The sequence below is a fragment of the Eschrichtius robustus genome, chromosome X (assembly GCF_028021215.1).
Source record: "Eschrichtius robustus isolate mEscRob2 chromosome X, mEscRob2.pri, whole genome shotgun sequence".
NCBI classification, from domain to species: domain Eukaryota; kingdom Metazoa; phylum Chordata; class Mammalia; order Artiodactyla; family Eschrichtiidae; genus Eschrichtius; species Eschrichtius robustus.
Window position 1 is genome coordinate 114,021,561 of NC_090845.1, and position 21,132 is coordinate 114,042,692.

Sequence of the window (21,132 nt, forward strand, 5' to 3'; positions counted from 1 at the left end):
GTTTGGCCACGTTAGACGCTATAATATGTAATCATGGAGGCACAGACTGTCACCAAGGCTAACATCAGTTTGTTCTGCTAAGTGCTCTTCGGGCCCATTCCTATAGTGGATTTCTAGATGAGCAAAAAGCACATCTCTGGGTTCAATGAGAACACCTCTGTCTCTCACTCTCTTTCTCTGACCTCTGCCCTTGAAACAACAATTGATTGGCTCCTATAATGTATTCATCCTGAGCTGCCGGTAAATATCTGCAGTCTCCATATTAGTGAAAACTGAATAACCACATCTGAGTGGGTAGTAGATTCTGGGTTTGCTATAATGCAAAGAAGGCTAAACCTCATTTCCAGCTCTGTTTAAGTAGAGATATATACAATACCTATTCCTACACTTAAGAGAGTGATCGAGCCAATTTTCATCAACCGTGTGAGAGAGTGGGGATGATTTTCCCAGTTTTCTGCCATAGCCATATGGATTGGTCAGGAATGAGTTGTCAAGCAGTGGGCCTCAGCCACTGGTGTTAGGATGAAGAGGAGCTTTTGTATCACCCAGTCTTCTCTAATGAGATCTGGTTTCCTAGAAGCTTGGAAGCTTCTTATGGAACTTATCGGCTTTTGGAACCAGAAGGACCTTCGAGATTACCTGGCCCAGTTTTCCACCCAATGCGGAGATCTCCACAGCACTCTTGACAGGTAGCCTCAACTTAACCACCTCCAGGAGCATGGGAACGCCATTCAGCAAGGCATCCTGCTTGTTGTGGAGGCAGCTCCAGCTGTTGGAAAGTAGATCATTCTCCCTTTGAGTTGAGTTTGTTGGCTTTGGCCTGTGGTCTGGTCACCTTCCTCTAGATCTGATGGTGACTCTTCATGAAGGAATTGCCTGGCAAACATCTCTTTTCTCCGAAAGCTGTGATCCCTCCTATTGCTACCCTCTTTCAGGTTGACATCAGAGAGTCAGGCAGAGACCAAACTAGACAGGTCACTTTACTCCTGTCTGGGCCTCATGATCTTTCCTTTCGTCCTTGGCTTGGGTCTCTCTTTTCTTGATTTGCAGAAGGGGATAGGAAGAGCCATTGCCACTCATACACCTGCTACCTTCACTCTCTGTTCCTTTCTGTGCTACTGTGAGGCTGCTGCACTACAGTTGAATAAACTCCACAGCCTGCCCTGCCCTGAGTACATAGGGAAGGGGCTGCTGCTTTTTCTGTGGCATTGAATGCTGTAATATGGCTTCCCTGTGTTTCCTGAGGTCCTCACAAGGCATGGTTCTGTTCCTTCCTCTTTTGCCTCAGCCCAAACTTGTTGCATCAAAAGGCCTGGTTGAGAACGTGCTGGCTGGAAGTGCCATTAGAAGCCATCCAGCACAGCAGTTCTTAGACAGATGTGGGGACCCACTAGTGGGTTGGAGCTAGTTGGGAGGAAGGGGTGGTATGGCAGCTGGCCTTCTAAGAGCTGTGCATAACCTGCAGACAATTCCTCATGCTGTAATGATGGTTCCTACATCCGGATCTGCCCTTGGCGATTTCACACGTAAGAGCGCGTGCAAAGGTCAGGGGAGGCGAGTTGAGAACTCTTGGATCTTGCTCAACCCCCTCGTTTCACAACCTGGAGAAACTGAGGCTGCAGTCACTCACTTCACAGACATACTGATCTTTTGCTGTGTACTGGGCACGGTGGCCAGTCCTGTGGGGGAGATAAAGAACACATGGGCATGGCCCTACCTAAAGAGCTTACACTTAAATAATACGATAATGATACCTTATTCTTTATAACACTTTATAAAGGGGTGATGTGGGTTATATGCTCCCATTTTACAGACATGGAAACTGAGGCTCAGGGAGATTATGACCTGCCCTCAGCAGTCACACAGCTAGTGGCCAAGTCATGTAACACTAATGCTAAGAGATAAGGATAAACTCAATCTGTCCCCCTGCCTCTGGAGTTTAGGACTGACCCTGTGGGATGAGGCTCTTGGTAATGGAGTTCCCAGCAGGCCTGTTTGAAACTGGAATGTGCTCTGTTCAGTGAGCTATGGCTAGAATTAGAGATGTTGCCCAGTGTGTCCCAGTGACTTGATTTCCAGCCACGGAGGGCAGCCTGCTGTTTCTGTGATTGCCCACCAGTTAAGTCGGCCCATGGCAGCTTCTGGTGTCAGGGAGTTTCTGTGGCTTTGATCTTTGTGTGCTTGGAGAGAGACCAACAGGGCAGTCAGGCGGGTAGAGCTGAGGCTATGAAGGAAGCCTTCTACCATTTACTCCCCACCCCAGTATACTTCATATTTCACTTCAGCAGAGCTGCTAAATTTGTTTTCATATTAGAGTGGAAAAAAAGACAAAGTGGGGAAAAGCTGAAAAGAAAGTTCTGATTTGCTCTGGGCTATGGGGAAATCCTTTTAAAATTACCCTCATCTTGGGGACAGCCAGATGGGCCACCCCCTGCTAGCAGGGCTGGGAGTTGTCTCCTGCGTGTAGAAGAGGGACTTTGATGCGGAAGCACAGTGTCCATTCGAGAAGCATTTAGTGGAATAGTCCGCACCGTGCCAGATATGGGTAGCGAATAGTTACACAACTTTGTACTGAGGTTCTAATCCCCAAAGTCCTCTGATTCAGCTTAGAGGAAGGCGTTGCTTTTCTGTGTTCCATTTCCCTGACATCCATTCTTTCCTGTTTCTTGCCTTCAGATTTAAAGGCCCGTAAGCAGAAGACTTCCTCCCAAAGTTCGGAGCACCACCTCAGGAACAGGAACCTTCTCTTGCCCAACAAAGCCCAGGGGATTTCAGATTCACCAAATGGTTTCCTCCCAAATAACCTAGAGGAGCCAGCCTGCCTTGAAAATTCAGAAAAGCCATCAGGAAAACGAAAGTGCAAGACCAAGCACATGACGACGGTCTCAGAAGAGGCAAAGGTACATTACCAGCCAGGGGAGCTGTAGAGGAGGGGCATTGTGGCGGCCGGGGCCGGGCTAGGTTGGCACATTTTCCAGGCAGGCTCCTCAGTCAACAGTCTTCTGAGTGAGTGAGTACACGGGGTGGGGGGTGGGGGGGTGGAGATCAAATTAACCCATATTTATTAAAATATTTTAAACTAGTTCTAGAAGGGTTGGGGTGTGGATTTGAAGAATGGGAACTAAAGTTAGAGCTAACAAGAAGCATCTGCAAACTATGGGGTTTGGCCCATGATGGCTTTTCCTTGACAATCCTTGAATCTCCTTTGAGTTAGGGAAGAGCTAAAGAATATGGCAGGATGTTACCCTGAATAGCTTGTTAACATCCAATCAAGAAGCTTTTGTATGGGCTTAACTCACTGGAAACCAATCAGGGAGCTTTCTGAGTCAATCAAGGTAGAAAACAACTTACAGAAGCAAGGATGTTGATGTCCAGGCCAAGGTTGCCTAAGGGTGGGGCTGAAGGAATTCTTCCACTTGGGCCGGTCATAGCTGTACTTCCCCAACCCCACTCCTCAGTTCCTTTGCTTCTCATGGAAGCAGAGGAGCAGGTAAGTGGGCACTCACCAATCAATAGCCAGGCAAGCGTTCTAGAACCCCTGTTCAAAATTGACGTCTCTTTTGGGTCTGATGTTCATGGCACTGGTGTTGAGTTCCGCATTGCACAATTCAAAAAAAATTACACCGTCCTTATCCTGGGTGAGCTGTACATTTGAGAGAAGTGAGGTTCAGGTTCAAATGTTTACCTGTAATATGTGTTTGTCTTGACAACCAAAAAAAAGGTCATATTGGGCTTGTTTTGGTGGTTGTGATCCTTACGGTTCTTTCCAGCTCCAGAGGAGGGATCCCTGTGTGGCACTGGCGAAAGGTAGGAGACCCAAGTGCTTGAGTCCCCCCTCCTTTCCCCTTCCTCGTTCTGGAATCTGGTTCCAGCTCAAACAAAGTACTCAAGCCTATTTCTTCTTCTTTAAAAATGGAGATGATACTTCATGTCCTTTCCATCTCGAGAGGGTGCTTGGGGGAAGAAAGGAGGCAACGGATGTGAAGGGCTTTGAGAACAGTAAAGTGCTCTCTCTGAGGCTGGTGTACATCCTCGAGTTTCAGGCCGAGGTAAGAATGAGGAGACAGAGGCTTGGAGAGGCAAGGTAGCAGTGCCAGTTCCCTGCGACCCCCAGAGGAGGCCTAGGCAGGAGAGGGGAAGTCTGGTCTGTGCCAGGTGCTCTGCTTGCGTGATCGCTCTTAATTCCCACAGTAGCTGTCCTCATTCTATGGTGAGGAAACTGAGGCTTGGGGAGGTTAGTGGACTTGTTCGAGGTTACTCGGTGACCCGAGTGAGAGACTTGGGGTGTGAGGCCGGCCTGGCTGCCCTTGGTGCACGCCCCCCACTCTTTGCCTATGTCTCCACCCTGTGAATGGGTGGCTTCTGTCTGTCCGGGAGACACTGGGGGAGGGGGCAGCTGGGCAGGGAGACACTGCAACCCTGAGCAGCTCTGGCGAAAGGTGGGCGTCCCCCTCCCCTGCTCTTCCCCACACGCTCAGATGGCCCCGTCCCACACAAAGGTGGCCAGCCGCCTGACGTTCAGCAGCACACGCTGATGCTTCTGTGTGGTTATTCTGCCTGGCGGTGTGTCCACTGACATGTTCTCCCAGAGAGGTTTTCTCCCTTCACAGGGCCTCCCTTTCTCCCTCCCGCCTTTCTTTCTCTCCTAGTCACCACCACCTGCTCCAGTTGCCCCCATGGCACGGTGCTTTGTAGTGGGAAGCAAGGTGGTGGGAGGGCGGGGGACGCACGTGCAACACTAAAGCTGAGGCATCGGCCAAAGGCTTCTTCCCACAGGGGTTCCGAGCCAGGGAGGAAGGGGGGAGGGGGAGGTGGTCCCCATTTGCTCTTGCTCCTCCCTCAGGCAGCCTCCCTTGTCTCTGGCAGCTCTGGCCCCTAGAAAGAGAGCCACCCTTTGGCTCCCGGCTTGGCTTAGCAAAAACCTGGGTACTTTACCCAGCGTCCTCCAGTATCACCATAGTACACCTCTATCCTCCCGGCAATAAAGCAGCATTCTACACTCATAGCCGGTGCCTTCCTGCTAGCTATCGTACCTCTCTGCCCTTTTGGGATGTGGACATATAGCAGCTCTTGTCTTGGGATTTACCAGAGGAAACAAATGCCCTGGGACCTTGTCTTTTCCCTGCTGCCATTCCTTTCCTGGCTTCGTGTCTTTCTAGGCAACTCTTCTGGCTGCCCAGGGCTCTCCATATAGCTGCCTTGGATCAAGTCAACAAATGCTTGTTGCAGTGATGTGCCCAACCCCGAGTTAAGTGTTGTAAGGAACAAAAGAGCAGATGACAATGTGAACCCTGACCCCGGGGAGCTTCAAACGTAGCAGGAGAGGCCAGACTTGTCCGTGAAACAACGGGAGGAAATTGACAGTCAGACATAAGGCATTGGATTATGTGATTCAGACTAGGTGTTCTGGGTGTTGCAGAGAAAGAGGGCAGTGGGGACCAGAGTGTTGTAGAATGTTGTAGAAGACACAGGATTTAAGTGAGACCTTGATGCTCTAAGGGACTTGGGTAAGTGGGATGTATTAGTTATCTATTGCAGTGCAACAAACTACCCGAAGAGTTAGCAGCTTAACCCAACAATAAACATACGCTTTCCCGTACGCTTTCTGGGGGTCGGGAATTCAGGAGCAGCTTCGCTGTGTCTGGCTTGGGGTCTCCCGTGCGTGAAGTTGCAGTCGTGGTGTCAGCCAGGGCTGCATTCATCGGAAGGCTTGACTGGGGCTGGAGGATCTGCTTCTAGAGTGGCTCCCTCACATGGTGGCAAGTTGATGCTTGTTGTTGGCAGGAGGCCTCCTTTACTTGCCCCGTGGGCCTCTCTGAAGGGATGCTTGAGTGTCCTCATGACCTGGCAGCAGGCTTCCTCCAGAACGAGTGATCCAAAAGAGAGCAAAGCAGAAGCAACATTGTCTTTTAGGACCTAGCCTTGGAGGTCACACACCGTCATCTCTGCCTTCTCCTGTTGGCTACACAGATCAGTCCTCTCCAGTGCAGAAGGGGGCTACACAAGAGCATGAATATCAGGAGGTGGGGATCATCAGGGGCCATCTTAAAGTCTGATGAGGGCACATTCTTGTCCTCGGGCCCCCCAGTGATTCATACCCTTCCACATGCAAGTCATACCCTCCTCTCCCAAGGCCCCCCCAAAGTCTTGTCCACTTACGGTATCAACTCCAGGTTTCGAATCTCATCATCTAACTTAGGTCCAGGTGCAGATGAGGCGCCTTGGGTCTGGTTCCTCGAGTACAGCTCCTCGAACACAGTTCCTCCCCATCTGAAGTCCCCTCCCTTCATCTGAAAGAGACAAGTTACCTGCCCCTATAGACTCACTAAACCGTGCTGGGCCAGGCATGGAAACTTGCTCTAGACATTCCAGTTCGAGATGGGAGGATAAAGGAGACATGCAGGGGTCATTTCATGAGGAAAGGACACTAACGTTTTGTGAGCACCCACCTTGTGCATTGTTCTGGAGCTGCTCTAGTTCATTATCTCAAAGACCCCGCAAGGGAAAAAGCGAGGCTCCGAGAGGTTGGGTCTTGCCCCAGGTCTTATAGCTAGCGGCTGGCAGAGGCAGGATTCAAAACCCGGTCTGTCTGCTTCGTGAGCTTGATCGCTTTCCACCAGCCCAGGTGGGCATGAGTGTGATCGGGGACACAGTGTGGTGAGAGGTGGGAAAAACCTGGTGAGGGTTGGATGTGGGGGGAAGGTTTTTGCAACAAGAGTGAAGGCTTCCACAGCCGTGCCTCTTTAGTCAAAGCTAGCTGTCTCCACTTCTCTTTACTCTGAGAGTTTGCTCCCGCTTATTTATCGAGATGACTTGTAAAAACCACAATAAACGGGGACTGAGGCAGGTAAAGAAGGCATGCAGAGTGCTTGAGAGAGGCTGGGATGTCTCCTCAACCTGCGCTTTCCAATCCTGTCGTTATTCCTTGGTTTCTGGGGTTGAGGACTTGAGCCCCTTAGCGTCTGCTCACCAGGTAGAAATGAGCGGGGACCTGTGCTGATCTAGGACTGCGTCTCTGCTTTCCAGGGCAAAGGGCGTTGGAGCCAGCAGAAGACACGCTCTCCCAAATCTCCCACCCCAGCGAGACCCACAGAACCATGCACGCCCTCGAAGTCCCGAAGTGCTGGCCCAGAGGAGGCCTCCGAGTCACCTGCAGCCCGGCAGATCCCCCCAGAGGCTCGTCGGCTCATAGTGAACAAAAATGCTGGCGAGACCCTCCTGCAGCGGGCGGCCCGTCTTGGCTATAAGGTAAGGAGCCGCCCCAGCCACAGGATGCCATTGCCCGAGCATCTGTGGAGAAGCTTCTCGCCACTGGCTCTTCTGTGGCCTGGGCAGGGCTTGGTTTGGGGCTTGAGCCCAGGCTGGCCTCCTCCTACTGCGCAGACGGCCTCTGAGGCCGCCGTGACCCTGGCGTGGTGTGTGGGAATGCAAACCCTTTTGAAAGGCAATTTAGGATGAACAGAATTGAAATGGTAACACAATATCATCCAGTACATTCCTAGGCCAGAAATGGGATTTGGGGGTTTTTATGTCGTCTTGAATTTCCCTGTGCCGTGGCTCCCCCACTCAGGGACGGGGGTGATCATTGCTCACTCTTTACATCCCTCTCCAGCTTCCCCTCGTTTTGGCTTCTGGTAGCGGGGGGGTCAGGAGTACATTGGAGGGGCAGAGATGAGCTCACCCGACCTTATGCTACTTCCCTATGGATCGAACAGAAATTAGGAAAGGAAGCTGGTGTTTATTTTGTCGTGTTGAGTTCTCATTACGTCGTGTCCTTTCATCTTCACTGTAAGCCTATGGCAGTAGGTTTTATTAACCCCATTTTATAGGTGAGAAAATCAGGGGTTAGCAATGTTAAGTGATACATCCGCAATCACTCAGCTACTACGTACATGTGAGTCTGAATTCACACCAAAGTCTTTTTGATTCCCAAATGCCAAGGTAGGGGCAGAAGCCTGACTCATTTGCCATCATTCAGTTACCTTGTTGGACATTTTTGTTGATATGAGCTCCTTGACCATGCGCCTTTGCCCGCCACACCACTTATTTCCCCAGGATTTGCTCTGAAGGGTGGAGCTGCTGGGCTTTAGAGTAGGCCCTCTTTTTTTTTAAGGCTTCCGACACCCATAACTGACTCATTTAAAGACAGCTGCACTCCCAGCCAGCCTGGTTGGCACGGGAGAGCCGCTTTGACAGTGTCTTACTGGCAAGCCACGTATCTGTCTCGAGCACCTCGTGTGGGGGCCTGGGTAGCTGCCAAGGGAGATCGAAAGAAAAAATGATGACCAACACTTGCCCTTTAAGTGAACTTCTTTTACCTGGGGCCAAAGCAGCCAACAGGAAACCACAGGCCAACCAATCAGGACAGGGCAAGAGCAGGTTGGACAGCCTGTCATGGGAGGGAGGGAGGAGTAGTCTGAGGCCTGGAGGAAGAGGCAACATCTGCACTGATGAGGAGGGTAGGGGGCCTTGTGGTCCCCTGGGTAGAGGCAGTGGGCACACACAGGCTCGCGCGCTCGCTAGCTCTAGCCAGCCAGCCAGTGAGCTAGCTGTCAGTCAGGACGACTGAGTCCCATCTCACCAGGGCCTGGGGGAGTTGATGAGAGGCCCCTGGTAGCTGCTGTCAGCCTCTTTCCCTCAGAAGAGGGGCTGCCTCTCCCCTCCCCGTCAGCGTATTCACCAGCTTCATCCTAGACTAGCTAGGCTGCTTCTCGGCCTGGAGTCCCACTTCTGGTCCTGTCGTCTCAGCCCAGGGAAGCTAATCATTACTATGGATGAGTGACCATACTGGCTTATCCTTGGAACAGTCTTGATTTGAGGGGAGGGCTGGAATTGACTGCCCAGGGATAAACATCCAGCGATAGTACTTAAAACAATTAAAACCAGCATCCAGGGATAGTACTTAAACCAATTCTTTCTTCCTTGTTCTCGAATTACTGCCAGGGGCTGTGCTTGCCAGCACATGTCTCATTTCTCTGGTCTGGGGCTGTCTCGAAAAGCCCCAGACTACAGAAAGGGCGCTCAGACACTTGAGGCCTGAGGGTGTAAGCTCTGGGTGGGCAGGTGAGCCGCTCTGAGGGCCTCACGCCAGCAAACCACACCCAGATGAGTATTCTCGGTCACTGGAATTGCCTCCCCACGGCTGAGGACACGGCCCAAAGTTGAGCCCCTGGCGATGGCACCTCAGGACTGATTTTGTTGGCAAAAGATTTTGAGATTTGCCTGTCAGTCTCTGGACTAAAGAGCAGGTTCTGAGACTCTGGACATTTGGAGAGCTTCACACCTAGCTCGGGTGATTTCCGGAGTTCGGCCTCTGTTTGCTCACGGTGCTCTCCCTGTTCCCACAGGACGTTGTTCTCTACTGCCTCCAGAAAGACAGTGAAGATGTGAATCACCGTGACAACGCTGGCTACACGGCCCTGCACGAGGCCTGCTCCCGGGGCTGGACTGACATCCTGAACATCCTGCTGGAGCACGGTGCCAACGTAAACTGCAGCGCGCAGGACGGCACGAGGCAAGAAGGCTGCTCCCCTTACCCCCCGCCAGCCCCTCCCCCCCCCCCCCCCCCCCGCTCAGCCCCTCCCTCAAGAGAACCTGCCCCGGTTCGGACAGGTTTAGGGCAAGGCTGGATGAGTTCCTGCTGGCCAGTGCACATTGCTCACTGAGGGGAGGCTGGTGTTGTCTGGGGATCATCCTGTGCACCTGTCTCAGGCAGAATCTCGGGCTTTAGGAATTGGGAGGTTGACCTTAGGGTAACATCCCAGATATGATTCTTGAATTGATGTCTATATACTTAAGAAAAAAAAAAAAAGACACCTGCCATTGTCTTAAAGAAATTGCACCCGTTCTCCTGTGCTCTATTCGAGGGACTACTTCCTGAGTGAAACTGACACAAGTTGCATACCGCGTGGGGGGACTTGGGTCAAAGGATGTAGGCTCTGCTTGGCCACCGGCCTGGTGTGTGGAGCAGCTCTGCTCATCCCTGCTCTGGGGCAGTCGTCTGGGTTTTTCCGTTCCTATCCCCCAGCATCTGCTCTAAGTTTATCCTCAGTCAGGGGCCCGTTCTCTCCTGAGCTCCAGAGCTAACAGCGGAGCTCCATTGTGCCACAGGGACTGTCCCGTCATGGTGGGGGAAAGATAAGAGAGAGAAATGGGAGGGAGGAGAAAGGTACGGCTAGAGGGCAGTGCAGGCCAGCAAGTGGTTCCCCTGCCCTAAGTCTTACCCACGTTACACTGGGGTCATCTCAGTTTGCTTTCCCTGATGAGGTGGCGTGAGGCCTAGACACCCAGCTTCCCGCTTGGGCCCTGCTGTTCTCACCCTGTATCACCTCGCAGGCCAGTTCACGATGCGGTGGTCAACGACAACCTGGAAACCATCTGGCTCTTGCTGTCCTACGGGGCTGACCCCACGCTGGCCACCTACTCGGGACAGACGGCCATGAAGCTGGCCAGCAGCGACACCATGAAGCGCTTTCTGAGCGGTGAGTACGGCCCAGACTCAAAACCTCGTTCCTAGGTCTGGCCTCTGATCCCTGAGCTCCCGAGATGCCCTTCATCTCCCTCCATCTCAAGCACCTCCCATGAGGGGCGTCAGCCCTCTGCACGGGCTTTCCTTCTGGCGGCTCAGAAATCTCTGTGAACTTTAAAAAGTCAGGAGGTCGCTTCCTCTTGTCCCTGTGCTTTGAGTGTCCACATCACACGCATCCTCTTCAGGGCCCTGGTAGCCCGCGGGGACCCATTTCCCCGCTCGGTATGTGGGGAGGCCTCCCTGTGGGACAGCAGCCCCACTAGTAGATTTAGTTGGGGGCAAAATGTGTGGACTTGTGCTTTGAATGGTATGTCGGTTGCAAAGAAGTGACACTTAACATTTTGCTTTTGTTTTTGCACTCTGTACTTTCTCCCTGTTGGTGATCAAAGTCCAACCCTTGGGACCCCTCCAATGCTTTCTTCCTCACACTCTGTGGCGACTGTGACGTTCCCTCTGCATCCTCCTGCTTCTTTTTCCTCCTCCCTCACCTGCCCCCTCTGGAAAAGTAGTGTTAAGGCCCATGGCAAGGGCCACAAGCCAACTTGCATTTATTTTCTTATTAGCGGATGACAGCTGTTTGTCTGCAGTTAGATAGCTCTGCCGAGTTGGGCAGCAGGGAGGAGGGAAGGAGGGAAGTCTAGCTTGGGCATGCTCAGTGGGAATCTCCTCAGACTTGACCTCCGAATGAAGGAACCCCGCCTCCTTCGTGACGTCACAGCTTGGCCCTTGCACTAGCGGTGACTTCTTCAGGCTGCCTGAGCGGCAGTTGGTCGGATGGAGCAGCTGGGAGTTGTGTCGCTGATCCTCCGCGGAGGCTTCAATGTTTGTGGTACAGCCCCACTCGCCTGGAAGCCCACAGGGCCAAGGATTCGCCCGAGGCCGCTCCCTCTCTCCCAGGCTGTGGCCTCAGTCCCCAATTCTCCCCACCCCCTGCCTCCCCCAGTACAGTCCTGGGCTCCCAACCAGGGGCTCATCTGTTTATTGAACAAAGGTTAACTAGGTAGCTGATGATGGAGGAAGAAACAAAGGAACCTGAGCTAAAGGTCCCCACGAAAGGAGGACGAGGTGGGAATTGCCTTCTAGGTACTAATAAAAGCTGGAGGGGGAGTGACAGGAGGCCGCTGAGGGAGCCCTTGACTCCTGCTCGGCCAGCCCCCATCCAGTCCGCAGCCAAACCAACGCATCCCTGCTGGCCACCCGCTGTGTGCAGGCCTCCCGCCCCCAGCAGGACCCAGCCTCTCTGGCTGCAGCAGGAGGACTGCCTCTTCCCTCTGCCAGCTCTGGGGTCCCAGGCCCCTGTCTGTGAGGGGTGGAGCCGCTTGGGGATGCTCCTTCAGGCCTTTGTTCTGGGGCAGTGAGGACTCTTGTTCACTTTAGCTGGACCATCACTGGGGCGCGGGGCTCGGGGCAAGCCACCCTCTGTGGCCTCTTCCTGCATGCCGCGCACCGCACGCACTCTCCTCCACGCGCACACGTGTTGTCTGCACTCCACACAATTCCCAGGAAAAGCTGGCACACGGGAACATCTCAACATGATAAAAGCACTGCACGAAGCTCTCCTTTGATCAGCAGGTCTCATCTAGGGGTCTCTTTGGGCTAGAGACTGCCCTCCTGAGGGCTTGGGGCCCTCTGGGTCCAAATAAAGCTGTCTCTGACCACCATTGCATGCAAAGTCTTTTCTTCCCCGACCCCTTCTCCAAAATCCCCAAGGAGTTTGAATGTTGAAACCATTTTAAGTAGTTAAAGAATTAGAAATAAACATGTTTTTCTCTCTTCTTCTCATGTCTGTTAACTAATCCCAACTACTAGAAAGCCTTTTGATGCCTCCTTAAACTAACTTGAATGCTAGTCTGTGTTGCAGACGCAAGAGAAGACTTTTCTTAATTCTGGCACTTCCTAGCCTGTCCAGGCTGAACACCCTCATTCAAATCTTGACATTGTTTCTCAACTTTATGGGCATGGAGCTATAACTTCATAGTGGGAGCCGGGAGCTGAAAGGAGTGTTAAAACTGGGCCACCTCTTTTCCATGCAAATACTGAGTGCCGATTGAAGACAGAGCTCTGACTGGCTGTTAGGGAAAGTGCTCAGTCTGGCTAGGACCTTGGCAGCCGGGAGATGCAGGCACCGGGAGGAGGGACTTGAGCCCAAAGGCTGTTTTGGGGGGATGAGAAGTATTACTCAGGGCCTTTTTTAAAAAAATAAATGTATTTAGTAGTATTTATTTATTTATTTATTTCTGGCCGCGTTGGGTCTTTGTTGCTGTGCGCGGGCTTTCTCTAGTTGGGGCGAGCGGGGGCTACTCTTTTGCTGCGGTGCGCGGGATTCTCATTGCGGTGGCTTCTCTTGTTGCAGAGCACAGGCTCTAGGCTGCACGGGCTTAGCCCGCTCCGCGGCATGTGGGATCTTCCCGGACCAGGGCTCAAACTCGTCTCCCCTGCATTGGCAGGTGGATTCTTAACCACTGCGCCACCAGGGAAGTCCCCCCCCCCCACCACCACCTTTTTTTTTTAATTGAGGAGAAACTCACCCAACAGGACCATTTTGAAGTGAACAATTCAGTGGCATTTTGTACATTCACGATGTTGTGTAACCATCACCAGGAGCTTTTTCGATTCCCTGAACCGGGTATTTCTCTTTTTTCATCTCCATAGCGCTCCCCTGCCCCAAATCTCAAGGAACCACTGGGTAGAGTGGCTGCAGGAAGCACCATGAGGTTGAGGGTTGGGGAGGCCCCTACACCTAGATGCGTCCGTGTGGACTTCCGGATTTCTTTTTACCTTGCCTGTCTGGCCGAGGTAGTTAAAAAGCTTTTTGCTTTTCATCCCCAAGCATTTGCCTGACCAAATTCTCCATAGATTAATTGTCTTCTTCCTCCCCTAGTGGAGATCCCACTGGGCAGCAAATGAAGGCGAGTCCCTGTAGGGTGTAAAGGGCAGAAACGGCGAGCCAGAGAGATTATCAGGGTTGTGCCTCATGTAGAGCATCCCTCGTTTTGTGCAAGTCCCCTGCTCTGGAAAAGTCTGGGAATCAAATCCTCTTTTAAATACAAGGGGATGGTATCCGGTAGTGAATTCTTCTGTAAAGCAGGAGATGCTGGTAATTTGTGTGGGTTGAAAATGTGGATTTTCCTACATTGGCTTGGCTTAACACGAGGCCCATTTCTCCTGAGATCCTGAAGGGTATAGCGGTGCTCCTTCATGCGTTCGTTCATTCGTGAGTTTATAGAGCACCTGTTAGGTTTCAGGTACAGTTCTGGGTACTGGAGGTCAGACAGTGAACCTTTTCTCTCTCGTCCTTGGGCTCGGAACACCAAGCTATCCAAGCCCTCCGAGAGGCCTTTGGAAGACCTCCTCCTTGGGCCAGATTACAGGCAGGCATGTGACCGATTTCCCTTTGACCCTTTGAAGAAAAGAATAATATCCAACCTACCCAAGGGAAAACAGATTCGTTTTTCGTCCTCTGTCAGAAAGAATGTGGGAGCTGGGGGGAATTGTTGCAGTTTGGGTTGGGGCATTGGAGGAAGTATCAGGACTGCTTTTCCTTCCACTGATGAAAGGGTTAGCAATTTACCACTTGAGGTCACTGAATCACAGGTTTTTGTTTTTCCTGCCAGAGACCTCAGCCATATGACCCCATGTCGAAGACCGCTTGTTTTTTGTTTTTCTCTCCTTTCATGTCCCTCAGCTGGTGACTTGGTTGGAGGAGATGGGGAGGGGTACGATGGGACCCTGGGACATAGAGAAACTCTGATTGCCAGGGTCACGGCTCACATTGAGTACTTTAAAAAAATGTTTTTTTATCAAGGCAAAATTCACATAACATAAAATTAACCATTTAAAAGTGAACAATTCAGTGGCGTTTAGTGTGTTCACAGTGTTGTACAACCACTACCTCTATCGAGCTCCAAAACATTTTCATCCCCCCAAAATGAAACCCCATACGCATTAAGCAGTTGCTCTCTACCACCATGCCCCGCCCCCTCAGCCCCCTGGCAGCCACCTGTCTACTTTGTCTCTATGGATTTGCCCATTCTGGACATTTCATATAAATGGGATCATACAATATGGGGTCTTTTGAGTCTCACTTCTTTCACGTAGCATCATGTTTTCAAGGTCTGTCCACGTAGTGGCATGTTTTTAAGGCTGAATAATATCCACTCGTATGGATAGATCACATTGTCTCTTATCCATTCATCAGCTGACGGACATTTGGGTTGTGTCCACCTTTTGGCAGTTGTGCCTAGTGCTGCTGTGAACACGCGTGAACACATATTTGTTTGACTCAATATTTGTTTGTTTTCAGTTATTTGGGGTATATACCTAGGAGCAGGATTGCTGGGCTGAGGGTTCTTTTTGAAGGCAAGGTAAGAGAAAAGAACTGAAAGTTAAGGGGACGGCAAGGGAGAATCAAGGAGAAGGAGTCACTCCTCATCCTGATTGTACGAGAAGACGTGAGGAAACGTGCCTCAAAGCTGCCCCGTCAAGCAGACCTTGATGGTTCCTCTTGTAAGCCACTCGTGGGCCTGTTCCGACTTTGGCATCTTTGCCTGTGCCAGTTAACTTTGGGCTGTCTCAAAAAGGCAAATTCACCTGCAAATGACAAAGATCTGTTGCCAGCGAGGAAAATTAGAGGAATGTGCTGGGGGCTCTGAAGGCAGCTCCAAGAGAAGCTTGGAGCCCCAGGAATGTGGTGAGCAAGGGCTGCTCTGATGGAGTCCTCGTGTGACCTGTGCGGGGGACAGCAGTCACTTGAATGCATATGTTCCGGACCCAGGCTGAGTAAGCACATGACTTTATAGTCTCGCCTTACAGTAATTTCTGCCCCGCCGCCCACTTTTTTCCCCGTGTGTTTATTATGCTCTTACTGTGTGCCAGGCACCTGGGCTTCGGTACCAGGGAGGCAGTGATGAACAGGACAGACGTGGGCGCTGCCTTTAGGGAACTTACGATCTCATTCCTTTATCTTCCGGGACACCTAGCACAGGGCTAGGCACAGAATAGACACCTACCTGACAGATGCCTTTGGAAGGAATTACTTCCAACTCCCAAATGGCACAGGGTACAGAAGAGGAAATAAGCTGGCAGCCGTGACCTCAGAGTTTTTTCACATAGAATGCACAAAAGATCTAATGTACATGATGAAAGGTTTTCCGCTCTGGCTGCTCGGCCATTACTTGAATGCTTCTCTCTGACTGCCTTTTCCTCTCGGAAGAAACCCTTCATCTCCTAGAAGGTTGCTAAAAAACGACTGCTTTCAGTAGCTCACAACAGCTGATGGGCATTTTTGCTGATAGAATGTGTGACCCAAAGGGAAGGTATATTGGACCGTGGCGGTGCCTTCCATCCGGGAGGCTTAGCTCTGCTCCTTTAAGAGTAGCTGCCAACTTCCTCCTGGGATTTGGTTTTCAGGGGGCACCCTCACCTCACCTGTGCCCTTTGGACTCTCTCCTGTCCTGTTGCCCAGGTGTCACAGCTAAATCAGCTTGCCAACTGTACTACGTGGCATATTGGCAACCACTGGGCCATGTGCCCACAGATGACACAGTTGAATTTGTCATGGAAACCTGCCTTTTGTCCACATGGGGCTGGGAGGTGAAACAATTCACCTAGATGATGCTTAGCTAGGGAACAAGGAGGCTAAGGGGTGACCTGATGTCTGTTCTCAGATCAAGTAAGCAAAAGGTTTAAAATGGGGTTTTTTTGGAGAATTTGGTGGTCCAGTGGTTAGGACTTGGTGCTTTCACTGCCAGGACCTGAGTTCAATCCCTGGTCGGGAACTAAGATCCCACAAGCCATGTGGTGCAGCCAAAAACAAAAAAAAAAAACAAAAAACAAACCACTGAGTCCTAACCCCTTAGCCTCCTTTTTTCCTAGTTTCATCCATGTTATAGTGTGTAACAGTACTTCATTCCTCCTAATGGAGGATTGGATAATATTCCATTGTGTTTATCCACATTTTTTTTAATCCCTTCATCAGCTGAATGACATTTGGGTTGTTTCCACTTTTTGGAGATTGTGAATAGAGCTGCTGTGGAACATTCATGTATGAGTTTTTATTTGAATACCTGTTTTTAATTCTTTTGGGTATATACCTAGGAGTGGAAGCAGTAGGTTTTCATGAGGATAAACTTGGCCATTCCCCTCCCCACCATGTTTTCAAAGATGAAACAGAAGGAATTATGCTTCCTTATCTTACTTTGAATTGGCAAGATCGCGATTGGATATATGAACATTGTGACCAACAGGGAATTGAAATCCTGGGATAGGTCTAGGATTCTGCTTGCAGAGTAATTCCCTACATCATTTGAAGCAGGGGTCGCAGGCCTAAATGCCTTCAGGCTGATTGTGTTAGAGAGCAGAGCAGGCTGGGTGGGGCCTGCTGAATTGGAGAACGCACATGTCGCCTCTCCCTCCAGCCAACTGTTGACATGTAGGAATGTGGATGCAGTGTTGCCAGATCTCCTGATTTTTTTTCAAGAAAAGTTGGAAATCCGAATTTTTAAGTGAAATTTTCCGATTTTAAAATGTTAGAAGTTAATTAAATTATAGGGGTTTAAAACACTGGACCAAAACCTAGACAGTAAGCGGGCTAGATTTGGCTGTTGGCTGCTGGTTTGTAACCTCTGATGGATAGCAGGAAGCGGATTTCTCTTGGGTCGCTCCCAGCCCCTCTTATGGTCCTTCCTTTCCATCTTCCATTCTCCTAACCCCATATGGATATACTTTGCTTCTAGATTCCTTCTCTAACCTACCTCCTTTTCTCACTTCCCTCTTCTTTCATCAGATCACCTCTTGGATCTTCAGGGCCGGGCAGAGGGTGATCCTGGCGTTTCCTGGGACTTTTACAGCAGTTCTGTGTTGGGTAAGCTTTAAGTGGGATTCTTCCCACCCTTGTCTATGGCTCAGAGGTTTGGGATCTGCTTTGGGTTTCACTGATTCTTCTCAAAGCTAGGAGTGACCTAATGGAGGTAGCCCTTCTTCACCCATTAGTAGCTTACAGACCCTTTCAGCCCACACTCTAGCCCATGCCTCCCCCAGACTCAGAACTTGTTGGCCAAAACCAGGAGATGCCATTGATTTGGAGAAAGCCATCCGTCATTAGCCCTCTACCACTCCCCACCCCTGGGTACTTTAAAAATTCTCTCTTTTCCAAGTCCCTTTCTCCTCCGTTGCTTTGTCCTAACCCTGCCAGAAGCGCCTGTGTGCGTTGTCACCTCTTCTGGTATTGCTCACACTCCAGAGGGACCCAGCCCCTCATCTGGCAGCTACCATTCCCTCCCTGCCCTGCCCCCAAGATGCACACAGAGTTTCTGAGATAGCTGCTGTCTCCCGAGCCCTTAGCCTTCTTGCCCGAGCTTTCCTTTGTTGGAAGAGCAGTGAGCCTTTATCTGTGGCCGTCATCCGGCATTCACGCATTGGACCAGGGGCTGCAGATCGAGGGAGACACCCACTACTAAGCTTGGGGGGAAGCTGGAGCAGGAGAAACAGGCCACACCCGAACACACGGCTGGGGAAGGGAACAGGCTGAGCCCCCTCCGGGCTTCTGGGGACGCCAGCAGGCAGTCTGGTGGCTTGGGAAAGCTGCGGTTTGAAGGGCAAGTGTTTTCCCTTGCCTTCGACTGCTGATGACATCTTCAGGCTTCTGTCTCCAACAGTTGGGCAGCGTATCCTTCACACCACCTTGCTTTTTTCCGGTTGAAAGGTGGAGGAGTATAAGGAATCTCTGGCCACAAAGTACTACCTCCCAGGGCTAGAACTTTCACGTGCCCTCCCAAGGATGTGAGCCACGAGATGAGAGACATTTGGCCCTGACCGGGGATCTGGTTGTTGGTCTCCTGATCACCCACCGCCGCACCTCTTTGTCTTGTTGGAACATTTCTTTTCTTTGGTTTTATGCATGTAGCTAAGTCCTAATTCCCTGTATGATGTCTTTACAGAGGAAAAAGAAGGGTTTGCCTGTGACCTCCTACATAATCCTCCTGGGAGCTCCGATCAAGAAGGAGATGATGTGGAAGAGGATGATTTTATGTTCGAGCTCTCAGACAAGCCTCTTCTCCCTTGCTACAACCTCCAGGTGTCAGTGTCCCGCGGGTGAGTGTTTGAGAGATCTATGAGGACCAAGCACTAGCAGCCTGGCAACCCTGGCCCGCCTCCCTGCGGATGCTGGAGTTCTCCAGAAGGAAGCTGAGACCTGGAGAACAAGTGCTAGAGCATAGGAAAGATAATATATGACCAAGTCCAGCCTGACTTTCCAGCCCAGATTAGATATGTTCAGAATAGCTCTAGGTACATTGACTATGTGTGTTTTCCAAAACCAAAATCTAGATTCACTCTCTGAAGGATTTTTGCCCTGTTCCTGGGTGTAAGAGATGATCTGGGAGATATTTGGGCTGGTGAACTATTAGAATCTCTGGAACATTTTTGTGGTTTCTGGGGACAGCCAGACAGAATATTTGAAATTGAGATTCTTGGAAAAGCCGGGACATATGGTTGCCATAGCTATGGGGCCACCGGGGTCCTTAAGTAATCCACAGGCTGGTTTCTCATTGCCTTAATGTTGGCGAGGTGATGGCGTGGCCGCTGTCCTCTCAGATTACCATGCACATTATAACGAGGATCACCCGTTTGCAGAGGCTAGGATATACTTGATGCTTAGCATTAGACTGAACCCAATTTAACCTTTATTTGATGATTCAGAAGGGAGTTCAGCGGCCTGCAGGGCCGTGGCTGTACTGGTTAGGAGGATGCAGGATACGCTGTCCTTTTGTTCTTGGCCTCCATCATTAAGTGTCCTCTTCTTGGTATCTTCACATATTTCAAATACCTTTGCAGACACTTTTAAGGATACTTTTTCTTTGATATCTATTTTTACAATATCAGACCCTATTTTTTTTAAACGAAAGCACATGAAGTGCACTCGATAGAGAGACGGGGAGGAGGGGGCAATGGATTAGGAACCCTGTGAGGGAGCCCCTCAGTTGACGACGCTAACCACTAGACCACAGTTTCTTTGCATCCCTTCCCCCCTGGCCTGATAAGAATAAAAATAGCCTCTATGATGACACTAGTAGGGATCAAGTTTCACGGGGTTTTGGTCCTTATTCTTCTGGGCATAAGCTGATCCCTGAGGGCGGGGCGGGGCCTCTGGGATATAGTATTGCACAGTTAATTAATTCCTCCAAAGTATTCAGCACCTCCTTCTCTGAAACAGGATCTTGGGCCGCAGGCAGTAAAAGGACCGGGGTAGTGTGCTTTAGGTGCGGACAGAACATGGGGCAACCGAGGGCCGCGCACCACTCAGCAAGCTGGGCGGCAGGCAGGTTTTCCGTTGAGAGCTTGGTACCAGCAGAGCTGGTTTTCCTGATGTTACATCCTCCAGCGCCACTTCTGAATCTGCCCTTCCACACGGCTACAGCACGATGTGAACGTTTATGTTCTTAAAGAGTGTGTGTGTGTGTGTGTGTGTGTGTGTGTGTGTGTGTGTGTGTGTGTAGAATGATGACTCCGAGGCCCTGTGGCTTTCAGAAGTGCCTTCTGACTCATCAAAGCAAGACTGAATTGTGATCACCAGTGTTAATGTTCTGAGGGGGTTTTTCCTCCATTCTTTGAAAGCGATGTCCAAGTGTCTGGTATCTGTAGTCCCTGTCCCTTAACCCAGAACACCCCATTCCCTGATTGTGTGAGATGACAGAGGTTATTGTCATTTGGAAGAAATGCTGCATTTTAGGGATGAGGACTTGTGGGTCTGGGTAGAAGTTTTAGGTGCTGTACAGAACATTCAATTCCAGAAACATGTCTTAAGCAGTTGTACCAGGTCAAACCCTGAGGGCTAGAATATAGCTCTGGCCTTCAAAGAATCTCCAGTCTGATAGAGGACACAGGCAAGTGTACCATTAACTCTAATAAAAGACCAAGTTCCTAAGCAGATTTATTATTGTAAAACACTCAAACAGTTCAGAAGGGTGTCAAGTGAAAAGTAAAAGTTCCGGTCCACCCCAAGTCCCCATTCCTGTGCCACAGAGGGAACCACAGTTTACATTTCTTTTATATTCTTTCTGAAATGGGCTCTGTTACAGGTATTATAATAGGGGTACAAGCCAAGTGCCATGAGACTGTGGAAGATGGGATGAGCAACCGGTTACATCGGGGGAAGGCTTCACTGGTGACAGGGAGTCTGCACTGCGCCAGTGAGGAGAGGAGGATGGAGGGTGTGGCACGAGCAAAGGCACTGAGACATTCAAGTTCAGAAAACAGGGCTAGTCCTTCATCAAATGGCTGGCACTTGGTGGGATGGGGATACAGTGCGTGTGTGTGTGTGTGTGTGTGTGTGTGTGTGTGTGTGTGTGAAAGAGAGAGGGAGATTGGGCGGAGACAGGGCTGAAGGGGTTGAATGGGGTCGTGTTTGAATGGGGTCTTGCATGATAATCATGCTAAAGAGTTTGAAGGGTTTTTTGCTGGAGATACTGGGGATCCAGTGAAAGTGGTTTAGGGAGCGAGTGAAAAGGTCCGATATTCTTTTTAGAAAAGGAAGAATAACAGAGGACCCAGTGAGGGTGGGTGGGGGGTGGCTCTTGGCAGAGGGAAACCAGTTAGGAGGCTGATGC

The 21,132-nt window shown here is 50.7% G+C and overlaps 1 protein-coding gene across 6 annotated transcripts in view; it reads left to right on the forward strand.

The window, feature by feature from the left end:
• Window positions 1–21,132, forward strand: part of BCORL1 (BCL6 corepressor like 1) — a 60,821-nt gene that overhangs the window by 38,098 nt on the left and 1,591 nt on the right. For all 6 annotated transcript variants that reach the window (XM_068533682.1, XM_068533681.1, XM_068533686.1 and 3 more), the window contains 6 exons: window positions 2,677–2,900; window positions 7,027–7,248; window positions 9,348–9,514; window positions 10,336–10,481; window positions 17,313–17,390; window positions 18,466–18,619. In XM_068533682.1, coding sequence (XP_068389783.1) covers window positions 2,677–2,900; window positions 7,027–7,248; window positions 9,348–9,514; window positions 10,336–10,481; window positions 17,313–17,390; window positions 18,466–18,619 — 991 coding nt within the window. The remainder of the gene's footprint in view (window positions 1–2,676; window positions 2,901–7,026; window positions 7,249–9,347; window positions 9,515–10,335; window positions 10,482–17,312; window positions 17,391–18,465; window positions 18,620–21,132) is intronic.